This window comes from Theropithecus gelada, chromosome 4, assembly GCF_003255815.1.
Source record: "Theropithecus gelada isolate Dixy chromosome 4, Tgel_1.0, whole genome shotgun sequence".
NCBI lineage: Eukaryota > Metazoa > Chordata > Mammalia > Primates > Cercopithecidae > Theropithecus > Theropithecus gelada.
In genome coordinates, this window is record NC_037671.1 from 32,272,843 (window position 1) to 32,297,341 (window position 24,499).

A 24,499-nucleotide genomic window follows, 5' to 3' on the forward strand; every position below is an offset into this window, starting at 1 on the left:
CTCTTGCTTCTCTAGTTCTTTTCATTGTGATGTTAGGGTGTCAATTTTAGATCTTTCCTGTTTTCTCTTGTGGGCATTTAATGCTATAAATTTTCCTCTACACACTGCTTTAAATGTGTCCCAGAGACTCTGGTATGATGTATCTTTGTTCTCATTGGTGTCAAAGAACGTCTTTATTTCTGCCTTCATTTCGTTATGTACCCAGTAGTCATTCATGAGCAGGTTGTTCAGTTTCCATGTCATTGAGTGGTTTTGATTGAGTTTCTTAGTTCTGAGTTCTAGTTTGATTGCACTGTAGTCTGAGAGACAGTTTGTTATGATTTCTGTTCTTTTGCCTTTGCTGAGGAGTGCTTTACTTCCAACTATGTAGTCAATTTTTGAATAAGTGTGATGTGGTGCTGAGAAGAATGTATATTCTGTTGATTTGGGGTGGAGAGTTCTGTAGATGTCTATTAGGTCCACTTGGTGCAGAGTTGAGTTCAATTCCTGGATATCCTTATTAACTTTCTGTCTCATTGATTTGTCTAATGTTGACAGTGGGGTGTTAAAGTCTCCCATTATTATTGTATGGGAGTCTAAGTCTCTTTGTAAGTCTTTAAGTACTTGCTTTATGAATCTGGGTGCTCCTGTATTGAGTGCATATATATTTAGGATAGTTAGCCCTTCCTGATGAATTGATCCCTTTACCATTATGTAATGGCCTTCTTTGTCTCTTTTGATCTTTGATGGTTTAAAGTCTGTTTTATCAGAAACTAGGATTGCAACCCCTGCTTTTTTTTGTTTGCCATTTGCTTGGTAGATCTTCCTTCATTCCTTTATTTTGAGCCTATGTGTGTCTCTGCAGGTGAGATGGGTCTCCTGAATACAGCAAACCAATGGGTCTTGACTCTTTATCCAATTTGCCAGTCCGTGTCTTTTAATTGGACCATTTAGTCCATTTACATTTAAGATTAATATTGTTATGTGTGAACTTGATCCTGTCATTATGATATTAGCTGGTTATTTTGCTCATTAGTTGATGCAGTTTCTTCCTAGCATCGATGGACTTTACATTTTGACAGGTTTTTGCAATGGCTGGTACCTGTTTTCCTTTCCATGTTTAGTGCTTCCTTCAGGATCTCTTGTAGGGCAAGCCTGGTGGTGACACAATCTCTAAGCATTTGCTTATCTGTAAAGGATTTTATTTCTCCTTCACTTATGAAACTTAGTTTGGCTGGATATGAACATCTGGGTTGAAAATTCTTTTCTTTAAGAATGTTGAATATTGGCCCCCACTCTCTTCTGGCTTGTAGAGTTTCTGCCGAGAGATCTGCTGTTAGTCTGATGGGCTTCCCCTTGTGGGTAACCCGACCTTTCTATCTGGTTGCCCTTAACATTTTTTCCTTCATTTCAACTTTGGTGAATCTGACAATTATGTGTCTTGGAGTTGCTCTTCCTGAGGAGTATCTTTGTGATGTTCTCTGTATTTCCTGAATTTGAATGTTGGCCTGCCTTACTAGGTTGGGGAAGTTCTCCTGGATGATATCCGGCAGAGTGTTTTCCAACTTGGCTCCATTTTCCCCATCACTTTCAGGCACACCAATCAGACATAGATTTGGTCTTTTCACATAATCCCATATTTCTTGGAGGCTTTGTTCATTTCTTTTTACTCTTTTTTCTCTACACTTCTCTTCTCATTTCATTTCATTCATTTGATCTTCAATCCCTGATACTCTTTCTTACAGTTGATCGAGTCGGTTACTGAACCTTGTGCATTTGTCACATAGTTCTTGTGTTATGGTTTTCATCTCTATCAGTTCTTTTAAGGACTTCTCTACATTGGTTCTCCTAGTTAGCCATTCGTCAAGTCTTTTTTCAAGGTTTTTAGTTTCTTTGTCCTGATTATGTAGTTCTTCCTTTAGCTCTGAGAAGTTTGATCGACTGAAGTCTTTTTCTCTCGACTCATCAAAGCCAATCTCCATCCAGCTTTGTTCCATTGCTGGCGATGAGCTGCGTTCCTTTGGAGGTGGAGATGCACTCGGATTGTTTGAATTTCCAGCTTTTCTGCACTGCTTTTTCCCCAAAAAAACCACAAAGATAAAACCTTTGTGGTTTTATCTGCCTTTGGTCTTTGATGATGGTGACATAGTGATGGGGTTTTGGTGTAGCTGTCCTTTCTGTTTGTTAGTTTTCCTTCTAACAGTCAGGACCCTCAGCTGCAGGTCTGTTGGAGTTTGCTTGAGGTCCACTTCAGACCCTGTTTGCCTGGGTATCAGCAGTGGAGGCTGCAGAAGATAGAATATTGCTGAACAGCGAGTGTTGCTGTCTGATTCTTGCTCTGGAAGCTTCGTCTCAGGGGCGTAGCCAGCCGTGTGAGGTGTGAGGTGTCGGTCTGCACCTAGTGGGGAATGTCTCCCAGTTAGGCTATTCAGCGGTCAGGGACCCACTTGAGCAGGCAGTCTGTCCGTTCTCAGATCTCAATCTCCGTGCTGGGAGATCCACTGCTCTCTTCAAAGCTGTCAGACTGGGACATTTACCTCTGCCAAGGTTTCTGCTGCTTTTTGTTTAGCTATGCCCTGTTCCCATAGGTGGAGTCTACAGAGGCAGGCAGGCCTCCTTGAGCTGTTGTGGGCTCCACCCAGTTCGAGGTTTTGTTTACCTACTTAAGCTTCAGCAATGGCAGGCGCCCCTCCCCCAGCCTTGCTGCCACCTTGCCGTTAGATCTCAGACTGCTGTGCTAGCAATGAGGGAGGCTCCATGGGCATGGGACCCTCTGGACCAGGTGTGGGATATAATCTCCTGGTGTGCCGTTTGCTAAGAGCCTTGGTAAATAGCAGTATTAGGGTGGGAGTTACCCGATTTTCCAGGTGTTGTGTGTCTCAATTTCCTTTTGCTAGGAAAAGGAATTCCCTTCCCCCTTGCGCTTCCCAGGTGAGGTAATGCCTCGCCCTGCTTCAGCTCTCACTGGTCGGGCTGCACCCGCTGACCAGCACCAACTGTCTTACCCACCCCAGTGAGATGAACCTGGTACCTCAGTTGAAAATGCAGAAATCACCCATCTTCTGTGTCACTCACACTGGGAGCTAGGGGCTGGAGCTGTTCGTATTTGGCCATCTTGGGCGCCCCCCTCCATCATTATTTTTTTAATCAGTGGTTTTAACAATGAGGATGCTCACCATCACTCTTACTATAGCCAATGTCATCTTCATTGCCGTCTGAATATTGAACATGGTATCTTCAATTCCAGCCCCATTAATGTTGCCTGTATCATCACCATTTGTAGGAGAAAAGAAACTGGTTCTGTGCAGTTTCTTCCCTGTTACTCTGTCACTTTTCAGAATGTTTTATATATTTGTGTGCTTGTGCTATGCTTGATAGTTTGTGGGGAGTTCCTGACTCTGTGGCTGAGAATTGAAAGCTAGGTAAAAGTAAAAGAATTTTTTTTTTTTTAAAAAAAGTACTTCTTGTTTTGTAATAGAACAAAACTATGTTTCCTATATATGTTTATTAATTTGATTCTGAAAAAAATATCAACTGGCCAATGCGTCACTCAATGAATGAATTCCTTTTTCAGACAGACTGTCAAAGTGCAATGCAGAGAAAGGACTTGTTGAATTGCATTATGAAAAGAATGTATGTAACTAGTTCAGACAGTCTGTTATGTTCAGCTTGTCTTTCTACATATGTCATATATTACATCAAACCAGAGACTATGTATTGTGTCTATTTGTACCACCCCCTATAGTTCATGTTATTGTACACCATGAATATCAGGGTCTGGTTAAACAAACACCTGATAATTAATTCTGTTCAGGAGAACAACTCAATGCATAGATTAAATACAGATCTAATTTAGAAAGTGTGCCCCTGAGATTCTCAGACTGGATTCTCTGTTCAGCATCACAACCTGTGCTTAGCCCAGACTTTTTGGGGGGATCACCTAGAAGTTATTGTTTTCTTTCTAATTCTAATCTAATGACTTGTCATAACATGTGTCCAGAAATTATTTTCGAATGAATGATTACTGACTGGATAATCTGAGTTGATATATCTCCTCTGGCCTTAGAAACGGTTTCTTCTGTTCCTCAGGAAGTGGTGATACAAATAAACTTTTTTCCTCTGAATGGCCATTCTTTGGCTGGACACGGAATGTCACTGAACAACAATATATCAAAGGGAAGCCAACCTCTGAGTGTTGTGGAGGTGAGTAACAGAGATAAAAATTCAATGAGTCAGGAAACCAGTAAGGGTAGTTGTAGTCCAGGGCACCAGTAGGAAGTTAAAATGTAATATGCAATTCATTCTGTGCTTCACTGGAAAATATATTATAAGATTTCTGAGGTCAGAAACCAAAATCCAAACTTAGCCAGCCTAGAAATAATAAGTGAGAATATTCAGATAAAAGGAAAATATTCTCCCATAAGAACTGATTTGTAAGGAGTACAAGAACTCCTTTCCTGGAGTTTGTAGGCTAAACATTGTTAAAAATACACATTTTAACTCACATTAATAGTTTATAATACCACCGAAGTAAGATAAAATGGGCAGAATTATTTCTCCTGAATAAAAACCTGCAGACCTTGGCTAGAATCTTTCTACATCAGGTTGGGTATTTTTAACAATTCACAGTTGTGACTTGGGATTTTAGAAACAAGGACTTGATAATAACTATCATTAGGCACTTCTTTTACCTATCCACCACTACCACAGTTCTCCCCGCCTTATCATTTTCTTCATCATCATTCAATATAAATTAGCCCAATGCTATAAGTATATATTGAGCACTTGTCATAAATAAGGCATTGTGAGAAGTGCAAAAGAAGATGGTCAGTCTTCATCAGTGAAGATTTTATATTCAAATGCACAGTTTATTTCAATAGCTTAATAAGGTATTTGCCAAAATAAAACCATTTTTCAAAACATTATGGGTGTGCTTCTGCTTCTGGCCATGATAGCATAACTAGTCTAAACTAGTCTCTCCAGCATAATTAACTGTAAGACAGGACAAAGTATGTGAAGAAATTGCTTTCAGACAGTGAATAGCAGTTAATACAGCTCACAGGTGAGCCACATAATCACTCAGCTCTCTGCCTGGGAAAATTTCCTTGCTGTGGCCCAAGAAGAAGACCACAGCAGTCTCACTGATCTAACAAAATAAAAATCATAGTAAATTTAGGGCAGCCGAGGCCACTAGAAGCCGTGGGATAGGGTATCAGGGAGGCCAGAGTTGTGCAGAGGGGACCTCAGAAATATATTAATGGAGGGATCTGTGAGCTATGACAGGTAGCTAGACTGTACATGTGAAGGGCAACACTATTTGAGACTTACCAGAGAGAAGCTGTTACAGGATTGAAAGGAAACAAATACCAGAGGTGCATCAAGCTTAAAGAAGAGCAGCACCAGGACAGTGTGCTCTTTGCCCTACTAAAGTAGAGAAATCTCATTAACACCTCATAAACACCACTGCCACCCAGTGGAGACACCCAAAGACCAAACTTTAAGAGTAAGGACCACAAATGTAAGTAAAACCTACTCTAAATCTGGCTTAACAACCTAAACCAAGCCCTGGCAATGTCCACAAGGAAGAGAGAAAGTGGAGATTGAGTCCCTTCAAGTTATATAGACTTGCAAAACACCTTGAACTTTCCACAGATCAATACCATCAGAGCATAAAACCAAGCCTACCCAGATTCAAATGATTCTCCTTTTAGCACCTGCTACAAAAAAAAAGCCAACATTCTTCTGAAGAAAATACCCAGAATGTCTACAATAACTTGAATTCAATGAAATATACTAATCATACGAAAGCATGACAAAATATTATCAATATTCAAGAAAAAAAGAAATCAATAATAATTGAATCTGATATGACCTAAGTGTAGGAATGTGCAGACAAAGATTTTACAAGAATTGTTTACAAATAGATTCAAAACATTAAAGGGAAATACATTCAAAGGATTAAATAGATTCAAAACATTAAAGGGAAATACATTCAAAGGATTAAATAGATTCAAAACACTAAAGGGAAATACATTCAAAGAACTAAGTCACTCTAGGCATTAATCATCACCTGTCCTCAATTGATGATTAAAATATTAGGGAAAATGTTAATTAGAAACTGAGTAATAGATAGATCTGGATGATACCACTTCAATTCACTGGTCAATAATATAAATAGCATCTCTAAGAGTGGGACAACCAAATATCATGTGTCTCAGGACATGATTCAATAAAAGTAACATAGCAACTTAAGTCAATGGCATGACAAAAAAGTGGGGTCTGCATGTTATAAAGGGACTGGAAAGACAATAACAAAATGCATTCTGTGAACCTTGTTTAGATCTTCATTTTAAGAAATTACTTAAAGATCAATGGAGAAATTTGTACATGGCTTGTGTATTAGATGATATAAAGGAAATACTGATGATTGTGCTAAGTATCATAATGATATGGTGGGCATGGTTTTTTAAAATGTCTTTATCAGTCACAGATCATATTAAATACTTACATGTGGAGTATGTACAAACACAACTTACACAACATAATACTTACACAATATCTGGAATTTGCCCTAAAATTTTCCATGAAAACAAACAAGGAACTGTAGCTAATTAAAATAAGATTAGCAAAATGTTGATGTTGAAGCTGGGTGATGGCTACATGGGGCACATGGGGGTTCACTATGCTCTTCTCTTTTGTGTATGTTTGAAATGTTCTACAAGAAAAGAAGTTTAAAAGTAAAAGGAATTCAGCTTTAGATTTTAAAAAACACATATCCTTAAATCTTGCAATTTAAGTGCTAAAAGCTTATTACAGGAAAATCCAGATGTAAACAATGTACAGTAAAAGAACAGAATACAATTAAAAACTCCCAAAATAGAATAACAAATCATGTTCAGCTACGCAATGAAGCCCAGAAGAATAAAGAAATAGATGCTTATGAATAGAGTTGCTCGTGACACAGTGTTCAGTGAAAAACCAGATTACAAACTCCATGACCCAACTTGTATGTATAAATATAAATGCACATAGAAATAAATTTTAAAATGTCATACAACAATAATATAAAAAACAATATTTCTAGATTTATTTTGGTACTGCTGTTTTGTGTATCTATTTTTAAATATTTATGGCATATTTAATAAAGAACTAATCAAAGTTTAAATAATTTTTTAAACTAGCACTTAAAAATTGTTGCCTAAGGACATGAACAACACTTTTCGAAAGAAGATATACAGGTAACCAACAGCATATGAAAGAAAGCTCAACATCACTGATCACTAGAAAAATGCAAATCAAAACCACAATGAGATACAATCTCACACCAGTTAGAACGCCTATTACTACAAAGTCAAAAAATAACAGATGCTGGCAAGGTTGTGCAGAAAAAGGAATGCTTATACACTGTTGGTGGGAATGCAAATTGGTTTAGACATTGTGGAAGACAGTGTGGCAGTTCCTCAAAGACCAAAAACAGAAATACCATTCCACCCAGCAATCCCATTACTTGGTATACACCCAAAGGAATATAAATTATTCTATTATAAAGACACATGCACATGTATGTTCATTGCAGCACTATTCACAACAGCAATGACATTGAATCAACCTAAACGCCATCAATGATAGACTGAATAAAGAAGGTGTGGTCCATGTACACCATGGAATGCTATGCAGCCATAAAAAATAGATCATGTCCTTTGTAGGGACATGGATGGAATTGGAGGCTACTATCCTTAGCAAACTAACACAGGAACAGACAATCAAATACTGTATGTCCTCACTCATAAGTGGGAGCTAAATTATGAAAACATATAGATGCATAGAGGGGAACAACACACACCGGGTCCTACTTGAGGGTGGAGGGTGGGAAGAGGGAGAAAATCAGGAGACTAATGAGTACTAGGCCTAATACCTGGGTGACGAAATAATCTGTACAACAAACCCCCATAACACAAGTTTACCTATGTAAAAAACCTGCACATGTACCCCTGAACTTAAAATAAAAGTTTAAAAAAGTGTTGCCCTATCATTTTCATTTTTAGTATAACTACAGAAGAGTTCAAAGAGAATGATCGAATAAGCCAAGTTACTCCTCTCCAGCCCATCCTGGAAGAATTCCCAATGGAGGTGTCTGAAGTCCAAAATGAAATCTTCTTCATTACTCTCCTTCAATCAAGTGTTTGTTTGATACAGAGAATCTTCCGAAGTGCCTGATGTACCGCCTTGTTCCTCAGGGTATAGATCACAGGATTGAAGATAGGGGTGACCACAGTGTAGAGCAGAGAGAAGACCTTGGAGAGGTGCTGGGAGTGGACAGCAGAGGGTGCAACGTATAAGATCATGAGCGTTCCATAGAATGTGGTCACTACAGCTAGGTGGGAGGAGCATGTGGAGAAAGCCTTTCTCCTGCTTGCCCCAGTAGGAACTCTCAGCACTGCCACCACAATTCTGCCATAAGATGTCAGAATCAGTCCAAAGGGAATAGTGAGGCAGAACACAGACAGAATGAGAGTTGTCACCTGAGCCACTCTGGGATCCGAGCAAGCCAGGCCCACTAAAGGCATAAAGTCACAGTAAAACTGGTCAATGTGGTTGGGGCCACAGAACCTCAGCTGGGCCACCAGGGCCACAACCAGTCCATCTACCATAAATCCAGAGAGCCAGGTTGTGACCACCAACCCCATGCACCATCTGGGCCCCATCAGGAGTGGGTAGTGGAGTGGGTAGCAAATTGCCAGGTAGCGATCATATGCCATGACAGCTAACAGTAAGCATTCAGCTGTGGCTAGAGAGCCAAAGATAAAGAACTGGAGCAAGCAACCAGCCACAGAGATGGTTGCTTCTTGCAGGAAGCCCTCCAGCATTTTTGGCATCACTGCGGATGTGTAGAGAATCTCCAGGAAGGACAGATTAACCAAAAAAATATACATGGGTTTGTGGAGCCTCTGGGAGCTAACCACTGCTACAATAATCAGCATATTCCCTATGATGATGAAGACATAGACAGCAGTGAATACAATAAAGAACAAGAAATGCAGCTCAGGGATGTCATAGAAGCCAAGGAGGACAAATTCAGTAATAGTTTCGTTTCCTGTGGGGACAATTTCCATGTCGATCATCCAAGTTTCTGCTTGGCAATAATTGGGGGAGAAATTTTAGCGTGTCTCTGTATCTTCTATACCAAGCCTAAGGTTATTAGAGCTAAAACAAAACAAAGCAAAAAAGACAAAAATGAGTCTCTAAAACAAGAATCGCTCACACAAGTCTTCAACTATCCCCCTTCTTAGTTGTCATTCCTTCCCCAACTCTCACCTTCCCTGCCTTCCTTAATTGTGCGTATTCTTTAAGGCTCAAAAGAATTTATCCAAATTCATAATTTTAGTCTTTCAAAGACCTTTACCCCATTAATTCAATCTACTACCTCTATCACATAATCAGCTCTATTATTCTTATCTATATAGTCAGCCACAGCCTTCTTCTTGTGCACCAGTGTAATATTCTCCAAATGTGTGATAGAGAGACATGGCCCACAACCACAAATTCTTTTATTTTCCTCAACCTCAACCAATTCCTCTGTGAGTGGTTTGAGAATTCTGTCTAATTCCCATGGTCACTATCTCATTCTTCTCATTATCTCAAGCCCCTCTTTAATTCCCCATCTCCCAATCAGTGATATCTTACCAACTGTTCCTTGGATAATTCTTATATATTCTCCACTTTTTGCCTTCCTTTAAATAGTAATTTCTTCAAGTCATTCAGGAGGTGGTAGTGAAAATGTGATAAATGGTAATAGAGAAGGAAGTCAGTGCTGTGGGAGCAGAGAAGGACCAAACCCAGGCTAGGGTTGTGGGGCAGAAGGTATGGGGTCAAGGTCAGGGAAGGCTTTCTGAAGATAGAAGCGAGTAGGCTAAGTTTTGAAGGCCAATTAAGAGTTGGCCAGGCAAAAGACAGGAAACCAGACCAGGCAGAGCAACCCTGGCAGGAAAGTATATGTAAAAGCAAAGAGTTGTAATTGAGCATGACACTTCTAAATATCTAAAAATGGCTCTGCTGCACCTGCTGGAAGTTTTTCATATGCTATTCAAAGCAATGCATGTTTACTAACTGAAGACAATGAGAGAGAATACAGGGAATGATTAGAAACAGTTGAGAATGGTAGAGGAAAAAAAGCAGATATATAAATAAATATTATAAATACATAATATTAACAGAGTTACTTTCTAGAATATGGGATTAATAAAGATACATTATATTTATTATCACAAAAATGTAAGTTATCTTTAACACAAACAGTCTAGAACATCAGTTGCCTAAGAGGTGAAAAACTAGATGCCTCAGGGAGCACGGTGCTGGGAGCCTTCACAGCATACTGTTTTGTAGTTTTGCCTAAGATCAAATCTGCCTTTTGAATGGAATCCCATTTTCCATACCTCTGCTCATTGCTAATGTTAAACCCTCAAAGACCCAGCTTAAGACTCATCTCTACCAAGAATCGCCCTTGACTAATGGAGCCCTTTATTTCTCTCCCAATCATGTACTAAGGATCTGGTGTTCAGAAGATATTACATCTGTTTCTGAGGAAAGTGGGCCAAACAAAACTGGTTCATACTCTTAAGGAGCTTACACTGTTGTGTGACAGATGGACATATCAACAGAAAATTGCAATACACCAAAAGAGCGTTAATGAATTCAACCTGAAAGAAATAGTACTGGGAAGAAATGATGCTGAACTGACTAGTGATTGAAGTGGAAAATGGAAAGAATGGAGGTGAGGGCATTTCAGGTAAAAGGAAAACCATGAGTACACACTGAGGCAAGAAATAACATTGGCTGTGAGGAGGAGAAAGAGGTAGCAGGGGGTAAGTGCCAAGGGTAGCTCAAAAAATCCCCTCGATTCTGAAGGAGCATTAGGATTGGGGTGAAGAATGGGGGAAGATATGGAGAGAAAGGATCAGAGTCTGGGGACCTTGCTTGTCACAAGAAGGAACTAGAGCTTCATTCTATAGGCAGCAAGGCACATCTGAAGGCTTTTAAACAATAAGGTGGTATGTTTCAAGCCAAATTTAAATAGTATTATATAAGCTAGATCCAAGGTAACAAGAGTGAAAGAAAGGATGGCCCCACCCATCTGATACCTAATGTGGAAATACATGCTGCCTTGAATTGATCATCAATTATCTTATGGTATGCACTTTCTCTTTCCCAAAAGACTAAAAGTTCATTTAGCACAGGATTTAAATTTTTATAACTGCTACTGTACCCAAAAGTCTTACAAAAAGATAAAATCTCAATTAATACTTAATGTTTAACACCATATCTTCCTTAACCTAAACCCATATGAATTGATCAGAGAAGAATTCTGTTCTTCATAGACTACAAAATGCCACAGGTTCTGTTATTGCCCTCCAACTCCTGTCTCTAAAGCTATTCTCTTACCCTTTGCACCCATCTGCATTTCCTTGTGAGTGAATTTGGCACTCCCTATGTGGGCCATCTTTAACTCTAGATTATTTTATCTGGTCCAAACTCAATCTGAGGCTTGGAGTCTTTCTATAGCATTCCTGCCCAGGAGAGAAGTGAGCATGTAAATCAGGCAAGAACACCTCTAATAATAAATAGCTTATGACCACTACCTCCCTTGGAAATCAAGACTATCATTGGATCATATTGACTCTTAGCAGTTTGTTCCTTTTATGAGCCAAGATTTGGCTTCCTGTAGTTTCCACTCATTCATCCTCCAGTTAATAAGTTTTTAAAAAATCCTTCTTTTAGATGACAGCCTTTCAGCTGGTGGAAATCAGGAGGAAGTATAATAGAGAACAAGATATTAAGGACAAACATAAGTTTCATGATTTTGTTATCAAACTGACATGTGTCCATTCCAATCCATTTATAATCTGTACCTATTCCAATCCATTCCATAAAAGAAACATTCTATCATTCCTCTTATTCCAGTCATCCTAGAGATTCTATTTCCAGTAACGCAGACTGAGGACAAGAGAAATTTAGGGAAATCAAAGGAAAGAAAGTTCTATTGACTTCTGAACATGAGAGGATAAAGAGGGCAGCAGTCAGAGGCCTGCATACCCAGGTGGCAATCTGTAGGCACCACAAAGGCTCCAGTCTTTGCAAATCCCAGCCTTCCCACCCAATATGGGAAGAGAGAGAACACATTAAAATATCCTCAGGCATCATTTACTTTCAGTCCAGAGATGTGATTTGAAAATAACAGCCTAGATGGGAATGAAAGCAAAGAGTGAATTATAAATATTATGGGCATCTTAGGGTATTAAGTTGTTTGCAAATGAGGCCAGGTGAAAAATGTCTGCCTTCTATCCCCAAAGTGAATTCATAATTTAAATGATTGTACGTGTGGAGGGGAAAAGGAGTGTCATAGAGCCTACAAACAGAGTGTGTGGAACTATAATTGATTTCCTCTCCATAACCAAAACGTTCTTTGGAGTGTTTAAAATTTCCCGCAAGTGAGAAGTATTTTCATACAAAAAAGACACATCATCCTGGATTTTCAGAATACCACATTCCCAACTCTATTGTTCAAATAATGAGGGAGTGGGAAGAAAGAGGAAGTAAAGAGAAAGTAGTGGGATGTGAGGACTTAAATTACTAATCATCCGGGAAATACAAATTAAAACCACAATGAGATACCATCTTAAACCAGTCAGAATGACTACTGTTAAAAGTAAAAAACCGCCAGGCGCGGTGGCTCACGCCTGTAATCCCAGCACTTTGGGAGGCCGAGGTGGACGGATCACGAGGTCAAGAGATCAAGACCATCCTGGCTAACACGGTGAAACCCCGTCTCTACTAAAAATACAAAAAATTAGCGGGGCATGGTGGCAGACACTTGTAGTCCCAGCTACTCGGGAGGCTGAGGCAGGAGAAAGGCAGAGTTTGCAGTGAGCTGAGATGGCGCCACTGCACTCCAGCCTGGGTGACAGAGCAAGACTCCATCTCAAAAACAAACAAACAAAAAAAGTAAAAAACCAACAGATTTTAGTGAAGATGCTGCGAAAAGAGAATGCTTATACACTGGTGGTGAAAATAAAAATTAGTACAACCTTTATGGAAAACATTGGAGATTTCTCAAATAACTAAAAATAGAACTACCATTCGATCCAATAATCTCACTACTGGGTATCTTCTCAATGGAAAAGAAATTATTATATCAAAAAGATACCTGCACTCATATGTTTATCACGGCACTACTCACAATAGCAAAGATATGGAATCGATCTAAGTGTCTATTAAGAGACGACTGGATAAAGAAAATGTGGCTTTTGTGTGTACATATACCATGGAATACTACTCAGCCATAAAAAAAAATGAAAGCATGTCTTTTGCAGCAACATGAATGGAGCTAGAGGCTATTATTTTAAGTGAAATATCTTAGAAACAGAAAGTCAAATATTGCATATTCTCACTTATAAGTGGGAGCTAAATAATGTGTGCACGTGAACACAGAATTCAGAATAATAGACATTGGAGACTTGGAAAAGTGAGGTGGGAAGAGGTGAGGATGAGAAATTACCTAATGGGTATAATACACACTATCTGGGTGATGGTTACACTAAAAGCCCAGACTTAACCACTACACAATATAATCATGTAACAAAACTGCACTTGTACCCCTAAATCTGTAAAAGTAGATATGAAAAGAAGAGAAATGGGAAAAACACAGCAACAGTAGGATATATGAGAGGCTGTTATTCCCTTAAAGACAGAGGGGAATCAGGGAATAAAGGAAGTTGATGAATTTAGGGTTGAAAACTCCAAGCAGTAGAGCTGAATTTGGAATTGGAAAATTCAAAAAACTGCAGGAAGAGTTTGAAATCAACATGAATTTCACCATACTAACTGGTAGAGAAGTGAGAATAGTGCAAAATGCCTGTCTGTTGTCTAAAGAACAATCAGTCACACACTCAATTCTAAGTAAAAACCATAACCCTCATTCACCCCAGACTCTGAGATAGCATAGAGTCCTTAATTAAAACTAGCAATTCAAAGAATATTCCAGGAAAAACTAGTTTAAAATACATATACAAAACTGTACATTTTAATTCATCTTTAGGAATTAAAAAAAAATTATTCTCATATATTTTGAAATGTCTGCTAAACAAACATGTTATCTTTATAAGCAGAAAACAAAAAAAATTCAGTTTGATTTTTTAATCTGTTAATTCTCCTCAAGTCTCTTCAGTAATTACTCCATAATAAAACATTAAAATATACTTAAAAGGTTTTAAAAGAAAACAGTAGAATTTTAAGCATATCCCAGTTTTGTCAAGCCGTGGGATAGCAGCAGGAAAACTGTCCACCACGAAAACATTAGTATGAGGGTGTCTCGCTTCTGAAGCGTGGGGAGCATGAATATCTACTGTTCCCCATCTCTGAAAGAGAAGAGAGAATTTAAAAAATAAGTTAGTATGTATCCAGAAGGATTAGAAATCAACCTTTTAAAAAATCCAATGGAGAAAATAGCAGCACTGGAATTCTAGAGAAATAACGGCGGGACTTCTTGAAATGATTTTTAATAAAAGACTTTTTGACTCTCTGGGTTAATTGAAAATTACTACTGATTACAGGATAAACAGCTATAAAATCCAGCCATTTAACTTTTTTAAAGAATCTGTGAACTAAGATGTAAAGAATTATACAAAAATAAACACACCCAAAATAGCGACCCTGTTCTCTAAAGACAGGATTGTGAGGAGACTATCTGCTAAGATTTGCTGAAGACTTCAGAATGTTGTAATTTCCTACCTTCAGCTCCCTCCCTGCTTGAGCTCAATCTGAAGTGTTACCCTCCACTCCTGAGCCATTTTCTCTTCCACCCTCCATTCCCTTTTCTAGCTCTCAGACTATTCTGTCCCCTCATCACAGTCCTTTCCCTCTATCACGTGGGAAGGCAGGCAATTGCTAAAAAGGGAGAGGCCCCTGAGAACCAATTACATGTTTACTGGAGAGCAGCTTTAAATGAGCAAGACATAGCAGGCCCCCAAGGAAACTGTGTTTTTCAAAGGCAGTTTCCTGAACGGTTGGCTTGACCATAAATGGAGCAGAAACCAAAAGAGCCAAATGGAGCCCACCTTTCCATCCCCTTGGAGACAAATGCTCTCCATTTCACCAACCATCTCAAGCCCCAATTCCTAGTCTCTTCTCCATAACTCACCTAAAAATTCTAATTTCTCTGCAACATCCCTAAATTCCCCATTACCAACAGTGGTCCTCCCAGGAGCCTGCTCTGAACTTTCATTCTCCAATTTACAGCCTCCAAATTGCCCTCTTACCATCCCAGGCAATTGTTTCAATAGGTACCACTCTTAGTAGGGGTGTTTTATATAGGTAAGCAAAGTCTTGCCAATGCTGAGCCTGATTTAAGGAGAAGGAAGCTGGCACGATGTTACAAAATGAAGTTCAAATGGTTATGTAGTGTTTCAATATCCTTCCTGACCAAACTACTGTCTGACAACTATGTCTCCAACTACTCCCTTTTTTGAAGCTTCTACAGAAATCAGGCTGATACATTTATTTCTCATCCCTAGGAGTGTGTTGAAGGCACTTCTGTGTCATTTATCAAACTCAGACCCTTAATTCAGTTCCACTTTCTCCCTGACCAACAGAGAACACTTTTTCTCTGAACTACTCTGTCTACTGTCTGTAGCTCACAGTAAATGCCACCCTATTTTTTCTTGGCAGGCAGGAGGGGTTCTCTTAATCATTTATTTTTTTCATCAAACTGCAGCATATGCTAAAAGGAAAGTGTATGTGTCTTGGAAACAAAACTTTCAGAAAAATTTAGTATTTTTTAGTTAGCCTAAGTTATTATGATTTTTAATTGACAACTTAAAACTGTATATATTTATGATGTATAACATGATGTTTTGATATATGTATACATTATGGAATGACAAAATCAAGCTAATTTACATGAGCCATTACCTCACATACTTACCATGTTTTTGTGATGAGAGCACTCAAATCTACTCTTTTAGCAATTTTTACATATACAATTCTTTAACTACAGTCACGCTTTCATACTGAATTATCCCTCCTGCCTAACTGTAATTTTTGTAACCTTTGACCAATATTTTCTCAATTCTCTCCCTTTCTGCCAACCCCTGGTAACCACCATTCTACTCTCTGTTTCTGAGTTTGACTTTTTGATTTCATATATAAGGAAGATCATGCGGTATTTGTCTTTCTGTGCCTGACTTATTTCACTTAACATAAGGCCCTCTAGATTCATCCATGTTGTTGCAAACAACAGAATTTCCTTCTTTGAGGCTGAATAGTATTCACTATGCATATATACCACATTTTCTCTATCCATTCATCTGTTGATGGATGCTTAGGTTTACTCCATGTCTTGGTTACTGTGAATAATACTACAATGAACATGAAAGTGTAGATATCTCCTCAAGATACTAATCTTGATACATACACAGACAAGGGATTGCTGAGTCATATGATAATTCTATTTTTAATTTTTTCAGAATTTTTCAGAAACCTCCACAGTGTATTTAATGACTGTACTAATTTAGTCTTCCACCAAAAGTGTATAAGAGTTCTCCTTTTCCACATTCTCATCAACACTTATCTTTCATCTTTTCTATAACAGGCATTCTAACAAGTGTGAGGTGATATCTCATCATGAATTTAATTTGTATTTCCCTGATGACTAGTGAGGTTGAGCATTTTTTCACGTACCTGTTTGTCATTTGTATGTCTTCTTTAGAGAAATATCTATTCAGGTGCTTTGCTCGTTTTAAAATTGATTTATTTGTTTTCTTGTTATTGATTTGTTTGAATTCCTTATATAACTTGAATATTAGCCACTTCCGTGTATCATTTACAAATATTTTCTCTCAACCTGTGGGTTGTCTTTTCACTCTATTGTTTCCTTTGTTGTGGAGAAATGTTTTAATTTGATGCAATCCCATTTGTGGGATTAGCTGTGTCATAAATGATTAGTGAATAAGCAGAAATGCATAAATGGATGAATGGAAAAATAAAAATTGTCATTTGATTCATAATACCTGGCCTTCTGAAAATATATTAACACAATGTCCAGTTGAAAAGAAAGTTCCAAAGATTCCACCAGTAGACATGACTAGCAATAGATCTGACTTTCATTATTTGCGGATTCAGTATTTGCAAAATCACCTGCTCCCTAACATCTATTTTTAACCCCTAGATCAATACTCACAGCACCTTCGCAGTCATTCATGAACAAGTGCATGAACACAGTGACAAAAAATTTGAGACACACTGCATGCATCCTCACCTGATGCTGAACAAGGAAACGCTCTGTCCTCTTGTTTCAGCTATCGTACCGTCAACAAGTGTCCTTTTCATTATTTCACGATTTGCTGAATGCCTTATTTTTCACAGTTTTTGTTTGTTTTTTGGTGATTTCATAATTCTAAATAGCCCCAAATGTAGCACTGAAGTGCTGTCTGGTGCTCCTGAGCACAAAAAGGCTGCGATGGATCTTATGGAGAAAATGCATTTGCTAGATAAGCGCTGTTTGAGCATGTGTTATAAGGCTGTTGGCTGTGGATTCAAAGTTAATGATCAATGATATATCTTACATAAGATGTGTTTAAACAGAAACACACTTACAATAAGGTTATTTATTGATCAGGTGACAAAAATGTGACAAAAAACTCATAGGAATCTAACACTGCATCTTCCCTAAAGCAAGGAGAGATTTAGTATTTGCTCCTACAGGGTTCAAGGCAACTTTATAGAATGTAACTGCAGTGAATAATAACAATCAGCTGTGTCTGCATTTTAAAGATAAGAAATATGAGTCTCAGGAAAGTGAAGTGAATTGTACCAAGTTATAGAGTAGGTTAGTCATGGAGCCAGGATTAAAACCCTAGCCTAGTTCAGTGCTCTGTCTATACCTTCAGTTCTGAAAATGCAATAAGAAAAGATAAAATATGGAATTCAGTCCACCAGTGACCCACAATCCTCTTCTCTCGGTTCCTCTTTCCTCGCTCAAGATGGTGCTGCTCGCAAAGCGTTTTTGGCGTTGGGCAGCAGCAGCCGCTGCTTTCGAAAAGCACCAGCGCTCAGCGATTCCGATCCGGCCTTTAGTCACTGTTAGCAGCTCAGGTCTGCAATGGAGGTCACATCAACTCGACGCCTTGGGAACCCCTCCAGCCTACCAGCAGATCCCAAAGTCATTGGAAAGTATCACATGGCAGAGAGTGGGAACAGACAATTCAAGGCAGTTCTTAGCTGTTGCAAAGGCTCTCCAGGTATGGACACTGATAGAAAAGAGGACATGTTGGCATGGTCATGCAGGAGGAGGACTCCACACAGACCCAAAACAATGATTAAAAGATGTTGATACTTGGAAAATCATAAAAGCAATGGTTTCTTATGTGTAGCCCAAAGGCAGGCCAGATTTACGAGCTAGAATTGCCATTTCTCTGAGATTTTGGGGTGGTGCAAAGGTCATGAACATTGTGGCTCCCTTTGCGTTTAAGTATGCTGTAGACAGCCTCAACCAGATGTTGGGAAACTTGCTGAACCTGAGTGATGCACCAAATACAGTTGCAACCATGGCAACAGCAGTTCTGACTGGCTGTGGTGTATCAAGAGCCGGAGCTGCTGTTTTTAATGAAGATCGAAATGCAATATTTGGCAAGTTAGCCCAAAATTCAATCCGAAGAATAGCCAAAAATGTCTTTCTCCGTCTTCACAACCTGGATCTGGGTTTTCACCTGAGCAGACAGACTGGAGCTTTATCTAAGGCTATTGACAGAGGAACGAGGGGTATCAATTTTGTCCTGAGTACTTTGGTGTACCTGAGTGCTTTCTTCCTATCATGTTTGAAGTGATGCTTATTAGTGGTGTTTTTTATTACAAATGCAGTGCCCAATTTGCTTTGGTAACCCTCGGAACACTTGGTACATACACAGCATTCACAGTTGCAGTCACACAGTGGAGAACTAGATTTAGAATAGAAATGAACAAAGCAGATAATGATGCAGGTAATGCTGCTGTAGACTCACTGTTGAATTATGAAACTGTGAAGTATTTTAATAATGAAAGTTATGAAGCACAGAGATATGATGGATTTTTGAAGACATATGAGACTGCTTCATTGAAAAGTACCTCTACTCTGGCTATGCTGAACTTTGGTCAAAGTGCTATTTTCAGTGTCGGTTTAACAGCTATAATGATCCTCACCAGTCAGGAAATTGTGGCAGGTACCCTTACTGTTGGAAATCTAGTAATGGTAAATGGACTGCTTTTTCAGCTTTCATTAACCCTGAACTTTCTGGAAACTGTATACAGAGAGACTAGACAAGCACTCATAGATATGAACACCTTGTTTACTATACTCAAGGTAGACACCCGAATTAAAGACAAAGTGATGGCATCTCCCCTTCAGATCACACCACAGGTGATTTTTTTCTTTGAGGAAGTGATATGGTGTGTATTGAGTGGGGCCATTTGGCTTTGCTTCTGGGTGTCAATGGCAAAGACTCTTTGATTTCCTTGGTTATAGTCTGTGTGGCGGCTTTCTCAAAGGAGGTCATAGTTAGCAGCATGCAAGGTGGGTGAGTGGCTCATGGCCTCCTGGTTAGCTTGGGTGGTGTGGGCACTGATGGTGGCAGTAGTCAGAAAAAGCTTGCCTCCTTCCTGAGCACCATGCACTTGTGTCAGCAGGTGTTGTAAAGGGCTGTACAGGTTGACCTCCCAGACAGTAGGTGAGCTTGTAGGTGAGAGCGCTGTGGTAGTGGCAAGAGGGTTTATATCTGGTGATCTGTGCCTTCCTAGAAATAATGGTTTTCTGTTCTGATATTGTTTTTCATTTTTTCATGAAGTTATTTTTCAAATACATGGGATTTTCATAAATAATAATGTAATATAACTTGTACCAGTGCACTGCCAAGAGTGAGACAATGGCAGCAGTTTGTCCAGGTGGAGGCAATAAGGCATTGCCTGTAGATAATTTTAAAACAATAATAAAGCCAACTAAAGTTGCTCCGCTTTATAGTACACCTTTGCAGTCACTATTCTAAGTAATGTCAGTCACAACGTACTCCTCCCCACTTCATACACAAAAATCTTTTGTTGGTCTAAGTTACTATTCCTGCAGTTACCATTGTCTTTTAATAACGTATCTGTAATATTCAAATTAGCACATTTTTATTACTTAAACTTTAGTAAACATATTCTACCTGGAAGCTAATTCAAATAACTCTCTTAAATAGGTGGCATTGCACATTTCAGACTCAACTACCAGCTAAGCCACTTATTTTAACAATTAACAATTGTTGATTGGACAGTAAGAATTTGGAATCTCCAGCTCATTTCAGGACTTAGTTCATTTCTCTAACTTCTACAGTACTACTTATGTCCTACTTTGAAACAATAGATTATGAATAAACAATGACAGTATAGTGACTAATGATAGAAAAACAGAATTGACTTACTTCAATTCCATCTCTGTTGCCACTGGAGTTTTTATGTGTGTTTAAAGCTAAATTAGTAAAACAATTTGTGAGGTGTAATTTTTTGTATTTGGTAAGTACACATTTTAGTGTATATGTAAAATGAATATGAATATTTTCATTGAATATTTTATTGAAAAATATCTTTAAAGTTGAAGTTTAATTGTTCTTTGAATATTTATTAAACTAGAATATAATTATGCATTGCTAAAACAGACCAACATGTAGGTACAAGTTTAATAAAATTTTCAAATATCATTTCTTACTTTTTCCTTTTTTATTGTTGGCATGAATACATATTCAGAGTTTAATAAAAGAATATTTCACTATCTCTACTTCCTTTCTGATCATTATTATTATTAATTCCATTTCTTGATTTCTACTGAAAATAATTTTCTCACACAAAGAGGAGGCGTAAAATATCCATTCTGGGTGTCAAGTATGTTAGGCGCACCATCAGTTTGTTCAATCACCCGTCAGTTTTACTCTATATCAAAGGCAGTGTCCAAAAAGAGAATATAAACCAAAAACCAAACAAACTGAAGAACTGTTGCTACCAAGAAAACTTACAACACTTTAGATCAAGCTTGTCCAACCTGAGGCCTGTGGGCCACATGCTGCCCACGATGGCTTTGAATGCGGTGCAACGCAATTTAGAAACATCTTAAACCATTAAATTGTTTTTGCAATTTTGGTTTTTTTAGCTCATCTGCTATTGTTAGTGTTAGTGTATTTTATGGGTAACCCAAGACAATTCTTATTCTTCCAATGTGGGCGAGGGAAGCCAAGAGATGGGACACCACTGCTTCAGATAACTCACATAATAAACCTGTTCCCTCTGTTAGCAAAAGTAAGATGTTCTTTTAAACAGTTCTTTCCACTGTCAAAGTGATGGAACTTTCGTGGTACACGGTAACCCAGATACCTTTTACAGAAGTCAGCAGTGTCTTAACAGAAAGTTAGGAATTTTCACTTAAACTATTACTATCTCATTATGCAAAATCTTTTTTTAAAATTATATACTTTTTATGGTGGTAAATAGGTAAAAAACAATTTGCCATTTTAATATGCTTAATTTAGTGGCATTAATTACATTCACCATGTCATGCAACCATCACCGCCTCCAAAAATTTTCAGCACACCAAACAGAAACTCTCTACCCATTAAGCAATAACTTTCAATTCCTCACTGTCTCTCGCCCCCGGTAATAAAGATCTACTTTCTCTCTGTGAATTTCTCTATTCTAGGTGTCTCATGTAAGTGGAATCATTTTTGTCCTTTTGTATCTGGCTTATTTCACTTAGCATAGTGTTTTAAATGTTTATCTATATTGCAGCATGTATCCGAGCTTCATTTGTTTGTGTGGCAGCCTATTTTGTCATTTTTTAATATGACTCCACAAAACTTTAACAATGAAAATGATTCTCTTTTTCCACATACTGATCAACAGACAATCCTCAGTAAGGAATACTGTAAAGCAATGTAGATATCAGAGTGACTAACGATGTTGTGTTACTGTTGGGTTGATGAATAACCACCAGTAGGATTGCCTGACAGTTGGCCAGCCTTGTCAATCAGCAGCAGCAACTCTAATAACTACTAAAATGTTTGAAGTAATGATAGTATGAATAATATTTTGAGATATCTGAAGTAACTCTGAGATATAAAAATTGTATATATTTCTTATTGGACACAAAATTACAGGTACTACTAACGCTACTACTGTTATTTGTTGCCAAATTCATGATTTAAAGAATCATTAAATTTAAAAAATTCAATAGTAAATAAAGATGTAATTTTCCCCATTCGAGTTCATGAACCCTTAGACCCAGGTTAAGAACCCAAGCCTTAGAGCAAGTTTTAAGAGGAAAGAGAACATTCCATGATTAACATGAATGGTCTTGATAATTTAACAAAATTGGCATCAAATTTCAAATTTGCCAGTTATTAACTATATGAATTTCCCCAAATGTGCTAATCTCAATTTCTTTCCTTTAAAATGGAGTTCCAGTAGTAATTTCTTAGGGCTCTTGGGAGAAGATATAAATGATGTAAAAGCTTGGAAAACATATAGCACATTCTGACACATAGAATCACTCATATATTAAGTATAATTATCTCTTTTGGTTGAAAAGTAGTGGGAAATACCGCAAAACAAGCTTTGAAAGAGGCTTATAGTGAGATTAGTTAATACAAAGACACCTCCACAGAAACTACAGTTTCAAACTACTATTTCAGAACAAAATGGTGAAGATGCTAAGCTAAGGCCTGGGAGGATGACGCGTCAGCTGCCAATTGCAGCTCACCACTGCCATTCTGTGGCAGCAGTCCAGCAATCGTTTCAACTTCCTGACAATGGAATCTACAGGTGTCAGTTTTGGGACCTGTTTTACTTTTAGCTTGTAGTACCTTTTGCAGTTAAAAAGTAAATAAATAAAAAAGATTGAATAATTAAAACTTATTTTAATTCAGTCTAGTAAATATACTAAAGCTAATTTGTGCATGCTAACCTTCGATCCTGGAAAGAAAAAAACTGAGGTACACATGTTCTCTTGCAAACATGTGTACAATTTTTTAAATACGGGTAAAGAAACATGTCTCAGTTTATATCACAGATGGATACTATCATAAAGAAAACAGGAAGTTTCTAGGATTAACAGGAATAGAGAAAAAGCTAATGTTAACTGAGCATTTACTCTTTGACAAATGCTTAGGATACTATTCATTCTTAATAAAATGTATTATTACACTTCACTTTTACAGTTGAGTTTAAGTAATTTCTCAAGGTTAAAGTTTCAGAGCAAAGATTTGAAGACAAATTTTGTTTAATTCCAAATAGTATGCACTTTTTACTATCCTGAGTTTCTCATCTAGTTTTCAAAAGACATCACAGCTAATGTCAAATGAATGCCCAGATGTTAGGGGTGTGAAAATAGCTAAGCTCTGGTTTTACTTAGCGCCTTACTCCTTCAAATACTCTTCAATCCCCTGAAATCTAGCTTTTGAGGAATCACTGATGGTTTATTAAACAAGAAATATTCCCAATTTCCCTGCTCTCTTGCCACTTCCTACTACAGTGGCTGAAAAGTCGTGTTGTCAATTCCCCAACCCCCTTGCAGTTAATAGTGGCTAATAAGGAAGAAGAGGAAGACTATTGGTGGATTCCTAGGAAAGCTTTGCTTCCATGGCATAAAATATTGAAGGAATGGGAAACTACACTTACCTCTTCTTCCTGACTTTAATGCAAACATGATAACTGTATGTAGCTGCAGAGGCATCTTATGATCATGAGACAAAAAGCATGAGGATAATATGCCAGCACGCCAAAGATAAGGATGCCATTATCAAGCACATGGAACTTCAGAGGCTTCATTGAGCAATTAGAAATACACAAAATACTAGATATTTTGTTATTTTAAGCTATTATTAGATTATCTACAACTTGCAACTGGAAGCATCTCTAACTAACAGATACCCCCTATTAATCCACTAAATAATTTCTCCCTTGGAACAGCATTGACCTACTTGCCAAATCCAATGGACGTTTCAGATGTTACAATTCTTTGCCCTTCTGCACTGCTCAATGAAGGACAAGTTGAGAACCTTTTTTCCAAGATTTGTCAGCCTTCTCAGGCTTGAAGGTCCTGTTTCCAGCCAATATGCCTACATTGCAGCTGAGGCTGAGCCAAAATGACTCACATGTTGTTTACTCTGATATAGCCTAAGTATGAAACTGAGACACTTATAAAACTAAAAATACAAAATTATGTGAAGTAAAATCATTGTCAGGCAGCCACTGTCCACAACCAGTACAGGTTCATGACAACTGCTAAATACACTTTTGATACAGAGGTGCCAATCTGTAAAGAGGAAGCATACATACAACAGATTGCAAATAAAGTACTGAACTGCCTCAACAAAGCCTGAGAACTGAGAGTGGAGGAAAATATGTAAATAAAACACAATAATGATCTTGTCTTTAGAGGGAGAGAATGAGGAAGTAAAGCATTCTGGAAATTTCA

The 24,499-nt window shown here is 38.1% G+C and overlaps 1 protein-coding gene and 1 pseudogene across 2 annotated transcripts; one reads left to right on the forward strand and one right to left on the reverse strand.

Moving 5' to 3' along the window:
- Positions 1 to 8,110: 8,110 nt before the first annotated feature.
- On the reverse strand, positions 8,111 to 14,799 carry LOC112623807 (olfactory receptor 11A1). The gene is made up of 4 exons (XM_025384479.1): positions 14,672 to 14,799; positions 11,419 to 11,543; positions 10,039 to 10,086; positions 8,111 to 9,183 (listed from the first exon to the last, which is right to left on the reverse strand). Exon 4 carries the CDS (start codon positions 9,099 to 9,101, stop codon positions 8,151 to 8,153), a length of 951 nt encoding a protein of 316 aa, XP_025240264.1. The 5' UTR covers positions 9,102 to 9,183; positions 10,039 to 10,086; positions 11,419 to 11,543; positions 14,672 to 14,799; the 3' UTR covers positions 8,111 to 8,150.
- Positions 14,800 to 18,007: 3,208 nt separating this feature from the next.
- Positions 18,008 to 24,116, forward strand: LOC112622552 (annotated as a pseudogene). Its single transcript, XR_003119005.1, has 3 exons — positions 18,008 to 18,356; positions 18,468 to 19,423; positions 23,949 to 24,116. The product of XR_003119005.1 is annotated as an ATP-binding cassette sub-family B member 7, mitochondrial pseudogene (transcript).
- The last annotated feature ends 383 nt before the right edge of the window (positions 24,117 to 24,499 follow it).